Source organism: Embiotoca jacksoni, unplaced genomic scaffold (genome assembly GCF_022577435.1).
Source record: "Embiotoca jacksoni isolate LCO1_2020_lvr unplaced genomic scaffold, fEmbJac1.0.p SCAF_23, whole genome shotgun sequence".
In the NCBI taxonomy this organism is placed as follows: Eukaryota; Metazoa; Chordata; class Actinopteri; family Embiotocidae; genus Embiotoca; species Embiotoca jacksoni.
Window position 1 is genome coordinate 7677671 of NW_027185374.1, and position 11741 is coordinate 7689411.

The window sequence follows — 11741 nt, forward strand, 5'->3', positions numbered from 1 at the left end:
TCCGCTGAAGTGTCCCCATGGATTTATGTGCTGCTGACTGGATGGTTTTTTTTTAAGTAATGTGTTCATTAATAAGCACACATGCATTTCCTGTTCTGCCTCAACAAGGCACAAATGTGCATGATGGTGAAGTTCTTCGGCAGATACCAAAGAGCTTTGTTGTGTACCGCAAAGTATGGAACATTTTTAGGCTATGCCCATGTGTATCTGTGTGTGTGTGTGTGTGTGTGTGTGTGTGTGTGTGTGTGTGTGTGTGTGTGTGTGTGTGTGTGTGTGTGTGCGCGCTTTCCTGACCTACTTTGTTTTTCAAAGTGGGTTTCCATCATTCCTCTTCCCTCTGCAAATTGAAGGTTTAAAATGGTGTTGTGATTTTCTTTGACATCTTTGAATGGGCAAACCTTCTCCATACAATGTGTTATGAAGTGCTTCACCGAGCTGCGTCTTCATCTGTCTTCATTGTGTCTGACAAAAGATGAGGACACTGTTGTGAGTGCATCTATCACAAGGAAAATTGACACTTCTGAACCTCTTGGCATATAGAAATGAGTGCCATGAATGCTCTCCTATTGTATACCATGCTAATTTTAATTGGCAGATATGATTACAAATTGAGATCAGAAACAAGCTCGTAGTTGTAATCGTGCTCCTTTTTGTTTGATTGTGACAAGCTGCAGGATCAAGCAGGTTATTTGAAAAGAATGGGAAGACTGTGAGTGCATCACATCATGAGTGAAATGATTATCTTCCCCACTCCCTCTTGTCTTTCCGCTCTTCTTACAACTCGGTTAAAAACAGGCGTTAAGTCCCAAAGATCCACAATGGGAAGAATGCAGCACATTGTACCCATCCCCCAAATATAAATTTGTCCATCACTTGAAATTGAAGGGACTTTCCGTAGCTGGCGAGTTGCAGCATGTTCACTATGGTTCATAATAAAAACAAATATCACAAAAAAAAACAGGAATACCTCTGATATTAGCTTGATGTCAGCTCTTTCAAAATGACAGAAAGAGTTTGTTATCTTTGTCTCACATACTGCCATGTATTAAACATATGATCTCTTCTCCATTTTTGGAACAACTCTTTCTGTCACTTTCATCCCTCTTTCCTCCTCGTTGTCTCTCACTCTTGTCCACCTCGTATCACGTTCTGCAGCCGCCCGCCTTCTCCGCCAGCCTCCGTCCTGCTGCCTCGCTCTCTCTTCCCTCACACCATCTCCTCTCACTCAGTGATCTCATTCCTCCTATGCCTCTGCATCCATCTTCTCTAGTATGATTGAATTTCTCAGTGGAAGTTGCCCACAGGGTGTGGATGTGACAGCGCTGATTCTGGTGTCAACATGAGTTAGCTGACTGCGTTGCTATGTGACGGCGGGAAATTGGCTACTTTCTGAATATGAAATTCAAGGAAAATAAGTTTCATTTGAGTGGGTTTCATGATGCATTCGAATAATTTCATTTGATCCCATCCATGATGGAAAACACTATGAAATTTACATTCCTCTGGTGGACATAAGCCCTTTTTTAACTCCCTGTAACCTCAACATTAAAACTGACCTCAGACTGTTTTTTACAGGGCAACACAGCCTATTAAGAAGTTGGTGAGTAACACCGCTCCGTGGATTTAGAGATGCTCACCCGTCCTCACTGACCTCTAAAGCCTTCCAGAACACATCTGGTTTCAGTGGTATACAGAGTCTGTCACTGGAAGGCAGTTACTCCTCAGCATGTAGGCGTGTCTGGAGAGCTGACGAACCTCTGTGGATTTTCTCGAGAGCAGCTCTCTACTGCAAATGAGTCACACAGTGTATAAGGGAATGGGGGCAAAAGGAATCTTTGGGGATTATTATTCTGATTCATGCACAGCTGTGGTTTAGGCTTAACAGAATCCCCATTTGGGGTTAGAGTGATGCAGAGATGCAGTGGCATCAAAAAGCAATGTACTGTGGTAAACTACACATGTAGTAACCTGTAACATTTCCACAGTTTAGGTTCGTATTGTTCTCAACTGAATGAGGGAGATAAAAGTGAAGCTATTGTGCAGCGAAGAATGTTCCAGCATTATAACAAAGAACAAAGTGGGTGGCTCACAGAGATTATATCGCAGAACCCAGAAACATACATACGCTTGAGGAGCTTGTGGGTGCAGCCACATTCTGCAACTGTGAACCACCACTTCTGAGATGAGAGGCCTCTGTGTGAAAAATGCATTTCCATGTTGCGGGGGCTTATTCAGGCAGACGGGGAGAAAACCAGAGATTTAGAATAGTGCATGTTTGTGTATGCGTGTGTGCACTGCTTACGGCGTGCGAGCAGGAGATTAAAGGTTAAATCGAACACTTCTGTCAGTGTCTTGCGTCCAGCTGCAAACATTCCTCTGACCGCCCAGGATTCCTACATGGAATTGCACAATCCTGCTGTCACACCTCCTGGTAATCTTGCAAGAACAATGAATAATGAACCACGGCTCTCCCATCCTTTGTGATATATTACTAGGGACACAACTGTGCAAGACAGGAATCTGTTACAAGAGATGTGTCAAAGGCACACAGCCCTGTGCCAGCTTTTAATAAAACCTGTGATTAAAAAGATCTTCTTTTCCATATTTGGCACAAAACTCTACAAGATGATTTATATCAAAGCTAATACTTTCCCATTACGTTTCAAAGACGCACACAAGTAATTTATTTTTCAACCGCTTCAATCTAACTGCTCGTAAATCATCAATCAGCCTTGCTTTGCTTTTTGTGATCATATATTTCATGCTCCCATAATACATTTTATGCATTGTATTTTTTTTTTTTTATCATTTTTATTTTATCCTATCACAGTGTGTGTATTCGTATTTGTAGTCCTCGTAATTTTGCTTGCATATACTACCCAAAATGTACTGTATGTCACTATGTTATTTTTGTTTTATTTTCATACGTACTAATAATAACAATAATAAATAAAGTATTTAAATACATCGTAATGGCTGAATAGATGTTTTTCTTTTTTTTGTATCCAGATGGCACCGCAAAGGTGCTGCAAATATCACTAACTATGCTGAATGGCGCTCGCTATTGTGAGAGGGATCCCCCTCGATTTCCCTTGAATGACATTTCAGGAGGAAACACATTTGTAACACAGCACGTACAGTAGCTATACTCTCAGTCTCACCGCCAGCGCCCTCCCACTCCCCCATCTCCCTCTCACTCCCCCATCTCCCTCTCCCTCCCTCCCCTATCCAATTTACCAGCATGCGATGCATTTAGATTCCTGGGAAGGGGGGGGGGGGGGGGGGGGGGGGGGTGGGGGGGGGGGGGGGGGGTGTAGCCACACTTTTACATGGCTCTCACATGACTTCACTGCATATTATAACTCAGGTCGGAAGCCAATGGGGTTTCGATTTGGGCGCGTGACGTCAGGGGGCGGGGCGGTATTGCTCGTGTATCTATGTCTTTGTGTGTGTGTGTGTGTGTGCGACTATATGCGCGTGCGGAAGCCCCCCCCCCCCCCCCCCCCACACACACACACACACTCTTCTCCCCTCCTCCCCCCCACCCCCCACTCCGCCAGGCTCTCTCTCTCTCTCTCTCTCGCTCGCTCGCTCTGTACAGGCGCAGTGTGTGCAGTGTGTGCAGCTCGGCCGGCCTCCCCTCCGCACTGAATGGACTCGATTCCCCCAAAAGCCACGTAAGAAGCACAGCGGCACCGCGGGAGAGAGGATGTCCTGCTGAATCAAGGGATTGGCCTGGGAAAGTCGGCCGGCCGTCCCTTCCTTCCTTTTCCTTCCTTTTCCTTCCTTTCTTTCTTCCTTTCCATCAAAGAGATACGGCAGCAAAGACGCGCGCACAAGGGACAGGCGACACTTTTCTTCCAGTGGACAAGAGGAACCGAGAGCACGTCGACTCCCCGCACACAAAGAGCTACAGCAGTTGTTGTTGTTTTTTTTTTGTTGTTGTTGTTTTTATTTTTATTTTTTATTTTTTTTCGCGGACGAGGTTTTCTCGTCCTGCGCTTGAATTTGACAACCCGCCGTGCACGGATGAGATCCCGGGGAACAAGGCCGTGCACTGACCTGGTAATAGTTAGCCAAGGAAGCTAACTAGTTAGCTCTGCACCTGCTAGCCAATCACTTGTCTTGACAGTTTTTTTTTTTTTTTTTTTTTTTTTCTCCCCCCCAGCAAAATGCAGCAGCTATAATTACCTGGGAAAACTTGCTTTATTTGTTGGAAGTTTATGCAAAAAAAAATTTTTTGTTTTGTTTTTGTTTTTGTTTTTGTTTTTGTTTTCTGCGCCCCGGCGAGTTGCATTCAAAAGAAATTGTTTCCGTTTTACGAAACGTGCCATTACCGGCGAAAGATAAGCTAGCGGACCGAGCTCGCGTTGTTAACTTAGCGCCCTTCATTCATTTCCAAAGCTGAACTTTCGGGAGCCTTTGTTGCAGGGTCGTCGTCGCCTGCTCGCTCTTTAATGACATTACCAGCACGTCCGTGCAAAAAAAAAAAAAAAAAAGGCTTCCCGTCGGTTTGGGTCGAGGAAATCTCTTTAATTTTTTTTTTTTACCCCCGGCCTTAATCTCTTGAATGGAAAACAAAGGAGGGCAAATGAACAGTAAATAATTAACAGACCCATTTTTCTTCGTTGCACTTCTTTTGCATGAAATCCAACGAGCTATTTTTGCCTGTTTGATAGTCGGCTGCATTTTTTTTTTTTTTTTTTTTTTTTTTTTCCTCTCCCAGCGGCAGTGAAATCTGTCGTCTTGATTTGCGCTGAGTTAAAACAACAAAAGTGGTGCCCCAACCGAGGAGGAGGAGGAGAAGAAGAACCAGGAGGAGGAAGGCCCCCCGACTTTGTGGAGTTTTCGCACTTATTCCTCATGAACATACAGAGGTCAAATCCAATTAACATTTCACGTTATGGGAGATCGCGGCACAAATCGCACGACTTCGAAGAATTGTCTTGCTTAAGGACCGCCGAGTCGCACCAGAGCTTCAGCCCCAACCTCGGGTCCCCCAGCCCGCCGGAGACCCCGGACTCCTCGCACTGTATCTCCCGCATCGGGGACTACCTTTTGTTGGAGCCGCTGGAGGGAGACCACGTTTTCAGAGCCGCCCACCTGCACAGCGGGGACGAGCTCGTATGTAAGGTGAGTGAGAGATACGGTCAAAAATATTTAAGCTCTCCAAAAATGAGTTCATGGTTGTTGGTTTTTTTTGTTCTGGTGGCTTCGGACGGGGTCAGTGCAATTAACATTTGACCGAAAAAAAACAACGTTTTTACAGGTACCTCACCTTTGCTTGCATTGCCACATGAATAAAATATTTTTTTTTTAAAAAAGACTTTATTTAAGTACATAGTGTCCCAGATGTACTGGAGGTCCTGCACAGACAAATACTGCCTTGCTGTCTATGGGTTCCCTTTTGCGGCAAGTCCACCACCTCTGCTTTTTAATAATTGCTTGAATTGTAAATAGAGAGCTGGCAGAGCAGCCTAATGGAAAAAGTGAATGGGGGGGGGGGGGGGGGGAAGCTGCGTGGTTTGGATTGCATGATGTAACGTTGACAAAGGAGTGAGTAACCACGCACACACTCCTCTCTGCTATTCTCGCTTACATGGCTTCTCTCTTTCATAGCACTACACAAAAAATTTTTATTTTTCCACCCTTGGATTCATATTTTGGTGTGCAAACAAAGTCGTTTTGCAACGTTTGCACCAAATACTCTCAGTATTGTGATCTGTTTAGGGCTGTTGAATTGAGAGGGAAAAAAAAAAAATGCACAGGCAACTTCACAAGTTCAGCCAGCTGCTGTGACAGTGGCTCTGGCATTGACCTCTAACCATAAAATATAAAGCAGTGTTCCCTTAAGGTTAAGGACAACCTGGTGACCGTTCCTCGCCACATTTATAGCCCATATAGACTTTCCCATATTACTGATTGAGGGCAGTGAGGTGTTCCCCGAGGACACATTGCAGCTTTAAGCTGGCTTAAGTGGATTGATCAATCGAGGTGATAGTTGCATGCACCCTTGGACTCATAAGGCATGACTTACCCAATAACCTGTACCTTTTGACTTGAGATAATGTGTTGTCATGGCAATAACAAATGAATGGCCTTTGGCACAGCCCATGAGCTAACTGCTGTTTGACCTCATCTGCTTTGTGCCAGTTTCAATAGAGCACCAATCAATCGCGACTTCCAGGAATGATCATTCCTGTCAAGCCAGAACCTTAGGTCCCAACTTAAGACCTGGAGACCTGTGGGGTGTATTTGTATTGACTGCCAGCAGAGGAGTCTTCTCACCTGAGCTGCTTGTGCTGAAAGTCAATTGGGGAGGTTACTATGGAAACAAAAGAGGCACTGCAACCCCGGGCTGCAGTACAATGCCATGCACTAATGTGATGCTCTCAGTTTGCCTCTATTTAACCTCACTCCCTCTGCCAAGAGAATAAACACAAGTTTGTTGTCGCAGGAATGTGGTAGATTGCTCATATTGTGGTTACATTTTGTTTAATCAGAGAGCAATTTGAAGCCCTTTCAGTTGGATTTAATGGAGTCTCCACAACGGGACAGGAGTTTGGCAGATGTTTTCACCCCGAGATCTTCAGCCACCAAAACAACCTAATGAGATAGTTGTACTCGTATATCACTCTAGATAAAAAAGAGTATCTAATTGTCTGGAATGCAGACTTTAAAGTATAAATACACCCCGCCCCCCCTTCTGATTACAGGTTTTTGACATCGGCCGATACCAGGAGTCACTGGCGGCGTACTTTGCCCTGGGCCAGCACCAGCATATTAACCAAATCCTGGAGATTTTGCTCGGGGAGACGCGGGCCTACGTGTTCTTCGAGAGGAGCTATGGAGACATGCACTCTTTCGTCCGTACCTGCAAGAAGTTGCGAGAGGACGAAGCTGCCAGGCTCTTCTATCAGATAGCCTCGGCTGTGGCACATTGCCACGACAACGGACTGGTCCTCCGTGACCTCAAACTGAGGAAGTTTGTCTTCAAGAATGAGGACAGGTAAGTTGTGCCGAAACTTTAGTCCCCGTTGAGCCTTGACTATCACTCTGCAGCACTTTGTTTTTGTCTCTTTCATCTGTACACGTTGTATTTGACATTACAACCGTGTCAGTGTTATGTGTCGTATCTCAGCTTACACCGAGGATAGTGTAAACTGAGACAATACGACGGTGACATGCCTCTCCCAGATGTTGTGCATAATGCAGGAAATATAAGCCCTCTGTGTCTCCGCCAGTTATTTTTGTGCACACGAGTCCTCAGTGGATATGACATCGTGTTTACTGTGCATATAAATGGAATCCTATTTGAGGAAACATGTCACATAGAGGAAATCCTTACACTTAATGCAAACTAGCATTGCCGCTCTGCCAGAGGAGCTACCAGGATTGGGTTTTGCATGTCAGAAGATCAATTAATCTGAGGATCTGCATGAGAGAAACATGTAGAATCCCACTTACACAGTGCACTTGTACTGACACCTGGTGGCTGCGTGTGGAAAGTACACCAATAAAATCCAGGCATCTGTTGCTACAGCAACCTTAGAGCAGGTTTTTTATTAACAAAGATATATTTTTAGAGTTTGAGTACATTGTGATTCATAATATTTTCACCCTTTATTCGTTGCCCGCATGCAAATTCTACCACTAGTTCCTCAGAGAAGCTCCTTTCCAGATAGTTCTTATCTAACGCCTTGGCGGAGGCCCACGCTGCACCTTGGTGCCCTCCGTCTGCAAGTGTGACGTCATTCTTTGGCACTAACTGTGGAAAAGAGAAGTTGAGCTGCCTCACATATTTAGTGCGGCTCCAGTAACCTCGAATGTCACACCAGACTGCTCCTGGGCCGAGATGCCGGGTACAACCCCCCCACCCCCACCCACCCAATCCCTCCCTACTCTTAAATGATTGATGTCGAGTGAATTTTAAGAGGGATGGTGCCAGGCAGTATTGGGTCACACAGCCTGTCAAGACTCCTCTTACACCTTTTCAGTCCTCCTGAACTGGAGGACACGGAGAGTGCTGAGACTGGGAGACTGGGAGACTGGGAGAGGAGACAAAGCTGCTTCACAGGCAGAGAAAGCTGCTCTGGCCTGAACACAAGTGTGTGACAAAAGGTCAAAGAGGATGCATTGAGAAGAAAATGAATGCGACCACATCAAATGATACCTGAGCTGGTTTCCACAGCATGACTTCGCTTGTTGACCTGATTTTGTCATGCTGCCTTTGACCAAACAGCAGCCTGTTTAAAGAGCATCGGTCCAAGGCCTCCAGCACAGCTACTCAAACAGCCCCTGTTGATCTCTGCCTACTACACCAAGCCCGCGAGACACTTTGACGAGCATACATCGCATGTGAATCAGCTTAAATAAAGAATATGTCCTCCCTATTAAATTGGGCTAAGTCTTTCCTTATTCTGCCTTCCTAAGCCCTCTTAGCCATAATTGCAGGTTTGCACGTCTTCCAAATGAGCAGTTATCCAGGCGGTAGTGTGCTGTATTTAAAATTCACATGGCTCTTTGTCTCGCAGAGGAACAATGGGCATTTGGCTCAAGGAAACAATAGAGTTCTCCTCATTTAAAAATGCTCTACAGCATATTAATGAAAGCAGATTACTATTACTGATGGTGAAACCAGCAGACAGGCTAATGTGAAGGCTTATGCACGTGTCACAGATAGCAAGAAATTTATTGTTCAATATGTCTGAGCCAGAGTTTCTTGGTTTTCTGTTTCCTGGTGTTGATGCTATCTCACCATTAGTCCAATGGAAAGCCCATTTGTACAAGAATGCATTCTTTCTTTTTTTTTTCTTCAATCTAAGTGAAACAAAATGTCAGACTTAAACCTTGAGAATTATGCGCTCTACTTCCTTTTGATATCCAAAAGCGATGGATTTAAAACACCTTAAGATGTCCCATCAGAGGAAATTCCCTCACTTGATTGTCTTTTGTGCTTCCTTGTAGTTAGTTGGAAGTACAATAGTAACAATTACAAACAATAGCACATTATTAGGTATGTATTCTTTGATTTGTAAAGAGTTCAACGTGTCTTTGTTTGCCTTGTGTGTGCAGAAGCCTTGTGAAGCTGGAGAGCCTCGAGGACACGTATATCCTGGATGGTCATGATGATTCCCTGTCAGACAAACACGGCTGCCCGGCCTACGTCAGCCCTGAGATCCTCAATGCCAACGGCAGCTATTCGGGGAAGGCAGCCGACGTCTGGAGTCTGGGTGTCATGCTTTATACCATCCTCGTGGGGCGCTACCCGTTCCACGACATAGAGCCCGGCTCTCTGTTCAGCAAAATCCGCAGGGGCCACTTCAACATCCCCGAGACGCTGACACCCAAGGCCAAGTGCCTGATCCGCTCCATCCTCCGCCGGGAGCCGGCAGAGCGCCTCACCTCTCGGGAGATTCTGGAGCACCCCTGGTTTGTCTCCTCCGGTGCGCTAGGGGGCGCTGCAGTGCACGGTAGAGGAGAAAGAGAGCAGGAGCAGATGGTGCCTGAGGTGAACATGGAAGAGGAGCTGGAGCAATTCTTCAGCTGAGCAAAAAAAACACCAAGCACAAACGGACGACTCCGCCACGGTCGGCTCGCCACGGTCACAGCAGAGCCAAAAAAAAACAAAAAAAAAACCCACCAGTAGTTTAGAAATAATAATAGGTGAATTTGTCACTCATAATAAAAGGTGTTTCCATCATGTTTCCTTTTACCACCACTTCATGGAAAACCTTGAGCCTGGCATGACAAATGGCATCTATACATCATCTGGCGCTGCGCATCCCGATAGGGGACGCCGCCGCCGCCAGACATGCAAGTTGCAAACAATGTAGCAAACGTTCTTTTTTTTTTTGGATGTGTTTGGTTTAATGTGGTGCTCATAAACAGTAGACACATTCGCCGTTTTTTTGACACTATGGAAAGCATGAAGGGACTATATGAACACAGGAAACAATTGAAATTGAACTGACAAACTGTAACACCACACCTTTTTCTTACAGCTTTATGTTTAGTTTTTTTTTCTTTTCTTTTCCTTAGGTGGTATTAATTTAAAACCACAGACCCGGGGTCGGAAATAACAACCACAAGCTCTCTTGCTAGACTAACACAGGGCGAAATATCCCTGACCCGGGACCGTCGGGTTAAGAAACGGAGCAGCTTAAGGCTTTTTTCCCCCCCCTCGTTGTGGTCATCGTAACCAACACGGTCGACCACGCTCTTTTGTTTCGTGCTCAAGTCTCGTTTTATCTTTCATTCTCTCGTTTGACAATTCTGACATCGTCACGAAACTCCTTGATGGCCTTGTTTTCAGTTCTGTTTCCGCCTCCTCAGTCTATTAAGCCCACACGTTTTCATCGGTTCAGTGACTTTACGTTTGTAAACTATCATTTACTTTTCGTTTTGTTTGTTAAGCTATTCCAATTTGTTGTTATTGCTGCTTTAATGTCACTCCCTTAAACCTCAATCTTAAAACCATTTTCTCCTCCCAACATGACATCATGCACTTGAAGTGTTCGGTGAATGGACGATTCCAGCTCTTAAAAAAAAAAAATTTGCTTTCCTTTTATTTAAATTCATTCTTCAGTTGTAGGAACGAGAACATAACATTTATTTAAATTGTAACAGCTATATATATATATATATAGATATATATCTATATATATATATATCTATATATATATACACACACACATATATATATATATATAAAATAAATATAAATATATATATTTAAGACTACATTGCAGGGTTTTTCATTATCCAGAGATTCCTTTTTCATGTATGATGTAGGCAATATCTTGACACAGGACAGCCGCTGAGAGGAAAGAATGTCTGTCTGAAGTTTTAGAATACACAATTATCTTCTGTGCCAGTATTCCTGTGCCCCAACAGCCCATGCCACCCAAGTCGCCCTCATTTCTTTTATATATGAGAAAGAAAAAAAAAAAAACTTGATACGAGATATTCAGTGATAGTATTGCTATGACATGCTCACTCCAGAACCTCATGTTAGTTTTTCTACTGCCTGCGTAGGTTCTGTGAAACGATCATGCTCGGAATGGGTACCAGTGGACACGTTTTGTCGTATCTCAATGTTACTTGAATTTGTGTTTTTTATCTAGTCATCGGCATGTGCTCCATGAATGCTATAGCCTGCCTAGCAAGGGTGGAGCGGGGGGTAGGAGGGTGCTCGTTTTTTTTAAGAAAAGTTTAAAAACGTGAAAATTCTCAATTTGCTACTTTTCTGAGTTGCTTTTCGATTTAAGAAAGGAAAAAAAAAAACAACAACCTATTGCTTTCACTGTTTTTTGTAGACTGAGCTACCTTTTATTTAAGTTGGTGCTGATTTGGTGCTAATGTTTAGTCCTTTTTGTTTCACAGAGGGGGGTGGTGCATGGTGGGATATCTGCCTCAGATGTTCTGATTGTATCGTAACAGATTCTGGTGTTTTGTCCAAATTTATTCAGTAAATAAATTGTGAACTGCTATTTGGTTTTGTTGTTCTTTTTCAAAATAGCGGCTGCTGGTCCCAAATGACAGGAAGCATTATATCTTGTCACACTCTTAACAGTTTTAATATCTACTGAATTATGAAATGCAGGAGGGTCGTGTTTCTTTAATGTTTGACAAGAATCTGAGTGATTGTGCAGATATATTAAAGCACAATTCATTTCAGTTTTGTTTATAGTGTAAAACTCATCGCAAATGGTCCCGGCACACTTTACAAACACAGAAAT

At 44.0% G+C, this 11741-nt stretch overlaps 1 protein-coding gene across 1 annotated transcript; it reads left to right on the top strand.

Moving 5' to 3' along the window:
* The first annotated feature begins 3602 nt into the window (after positions 1-3602).
* On the top strand, positions 3603-11492 carry trib2 (tribbles pseudokinase 2). Its single transcript, XM_069158580.1, has 3 exons — positions 3603-5133; positions 6717-7009; positions 9076-11492. Exons 1-3 carry the CDS (start codon positions 4864-4866, stop codon positions 9548-9550), a joined length of 1038 nt encoding a protein of 345 aa, XP_069014681.1. The 5' UTR covers positions 3603-4863; the 3' UTR covers positions 9551-11492.
* Positions 11493-11741: the final 249 nt, after the last annotated feature.

Excerpts from the sequence above, each read along its gene's own strand:
- trib2 (XM_069158580.1), top strand. The coding sequence starts at position 4,864 with ATGAACATACAGAGGTCAAATCCAATTAACATTTCACGTTATGGGAGA. Across the intron at positions 5,134-6,716 it reads GGGACGAGCTCGTATGTAAG|GTTTTTGACATCGGCCGATA; the intron begins GTGAGTGAGAGA and ends TTCTGATTACAG. Across the intron at positions 7,010-9,075 it reads GTCTTCAAGAATGAGGACAG|AAGCCTTGTGAAGCTGGAGA; the intron begins GTAAGTTGTGCC and ends TTGTGTGTGCAG.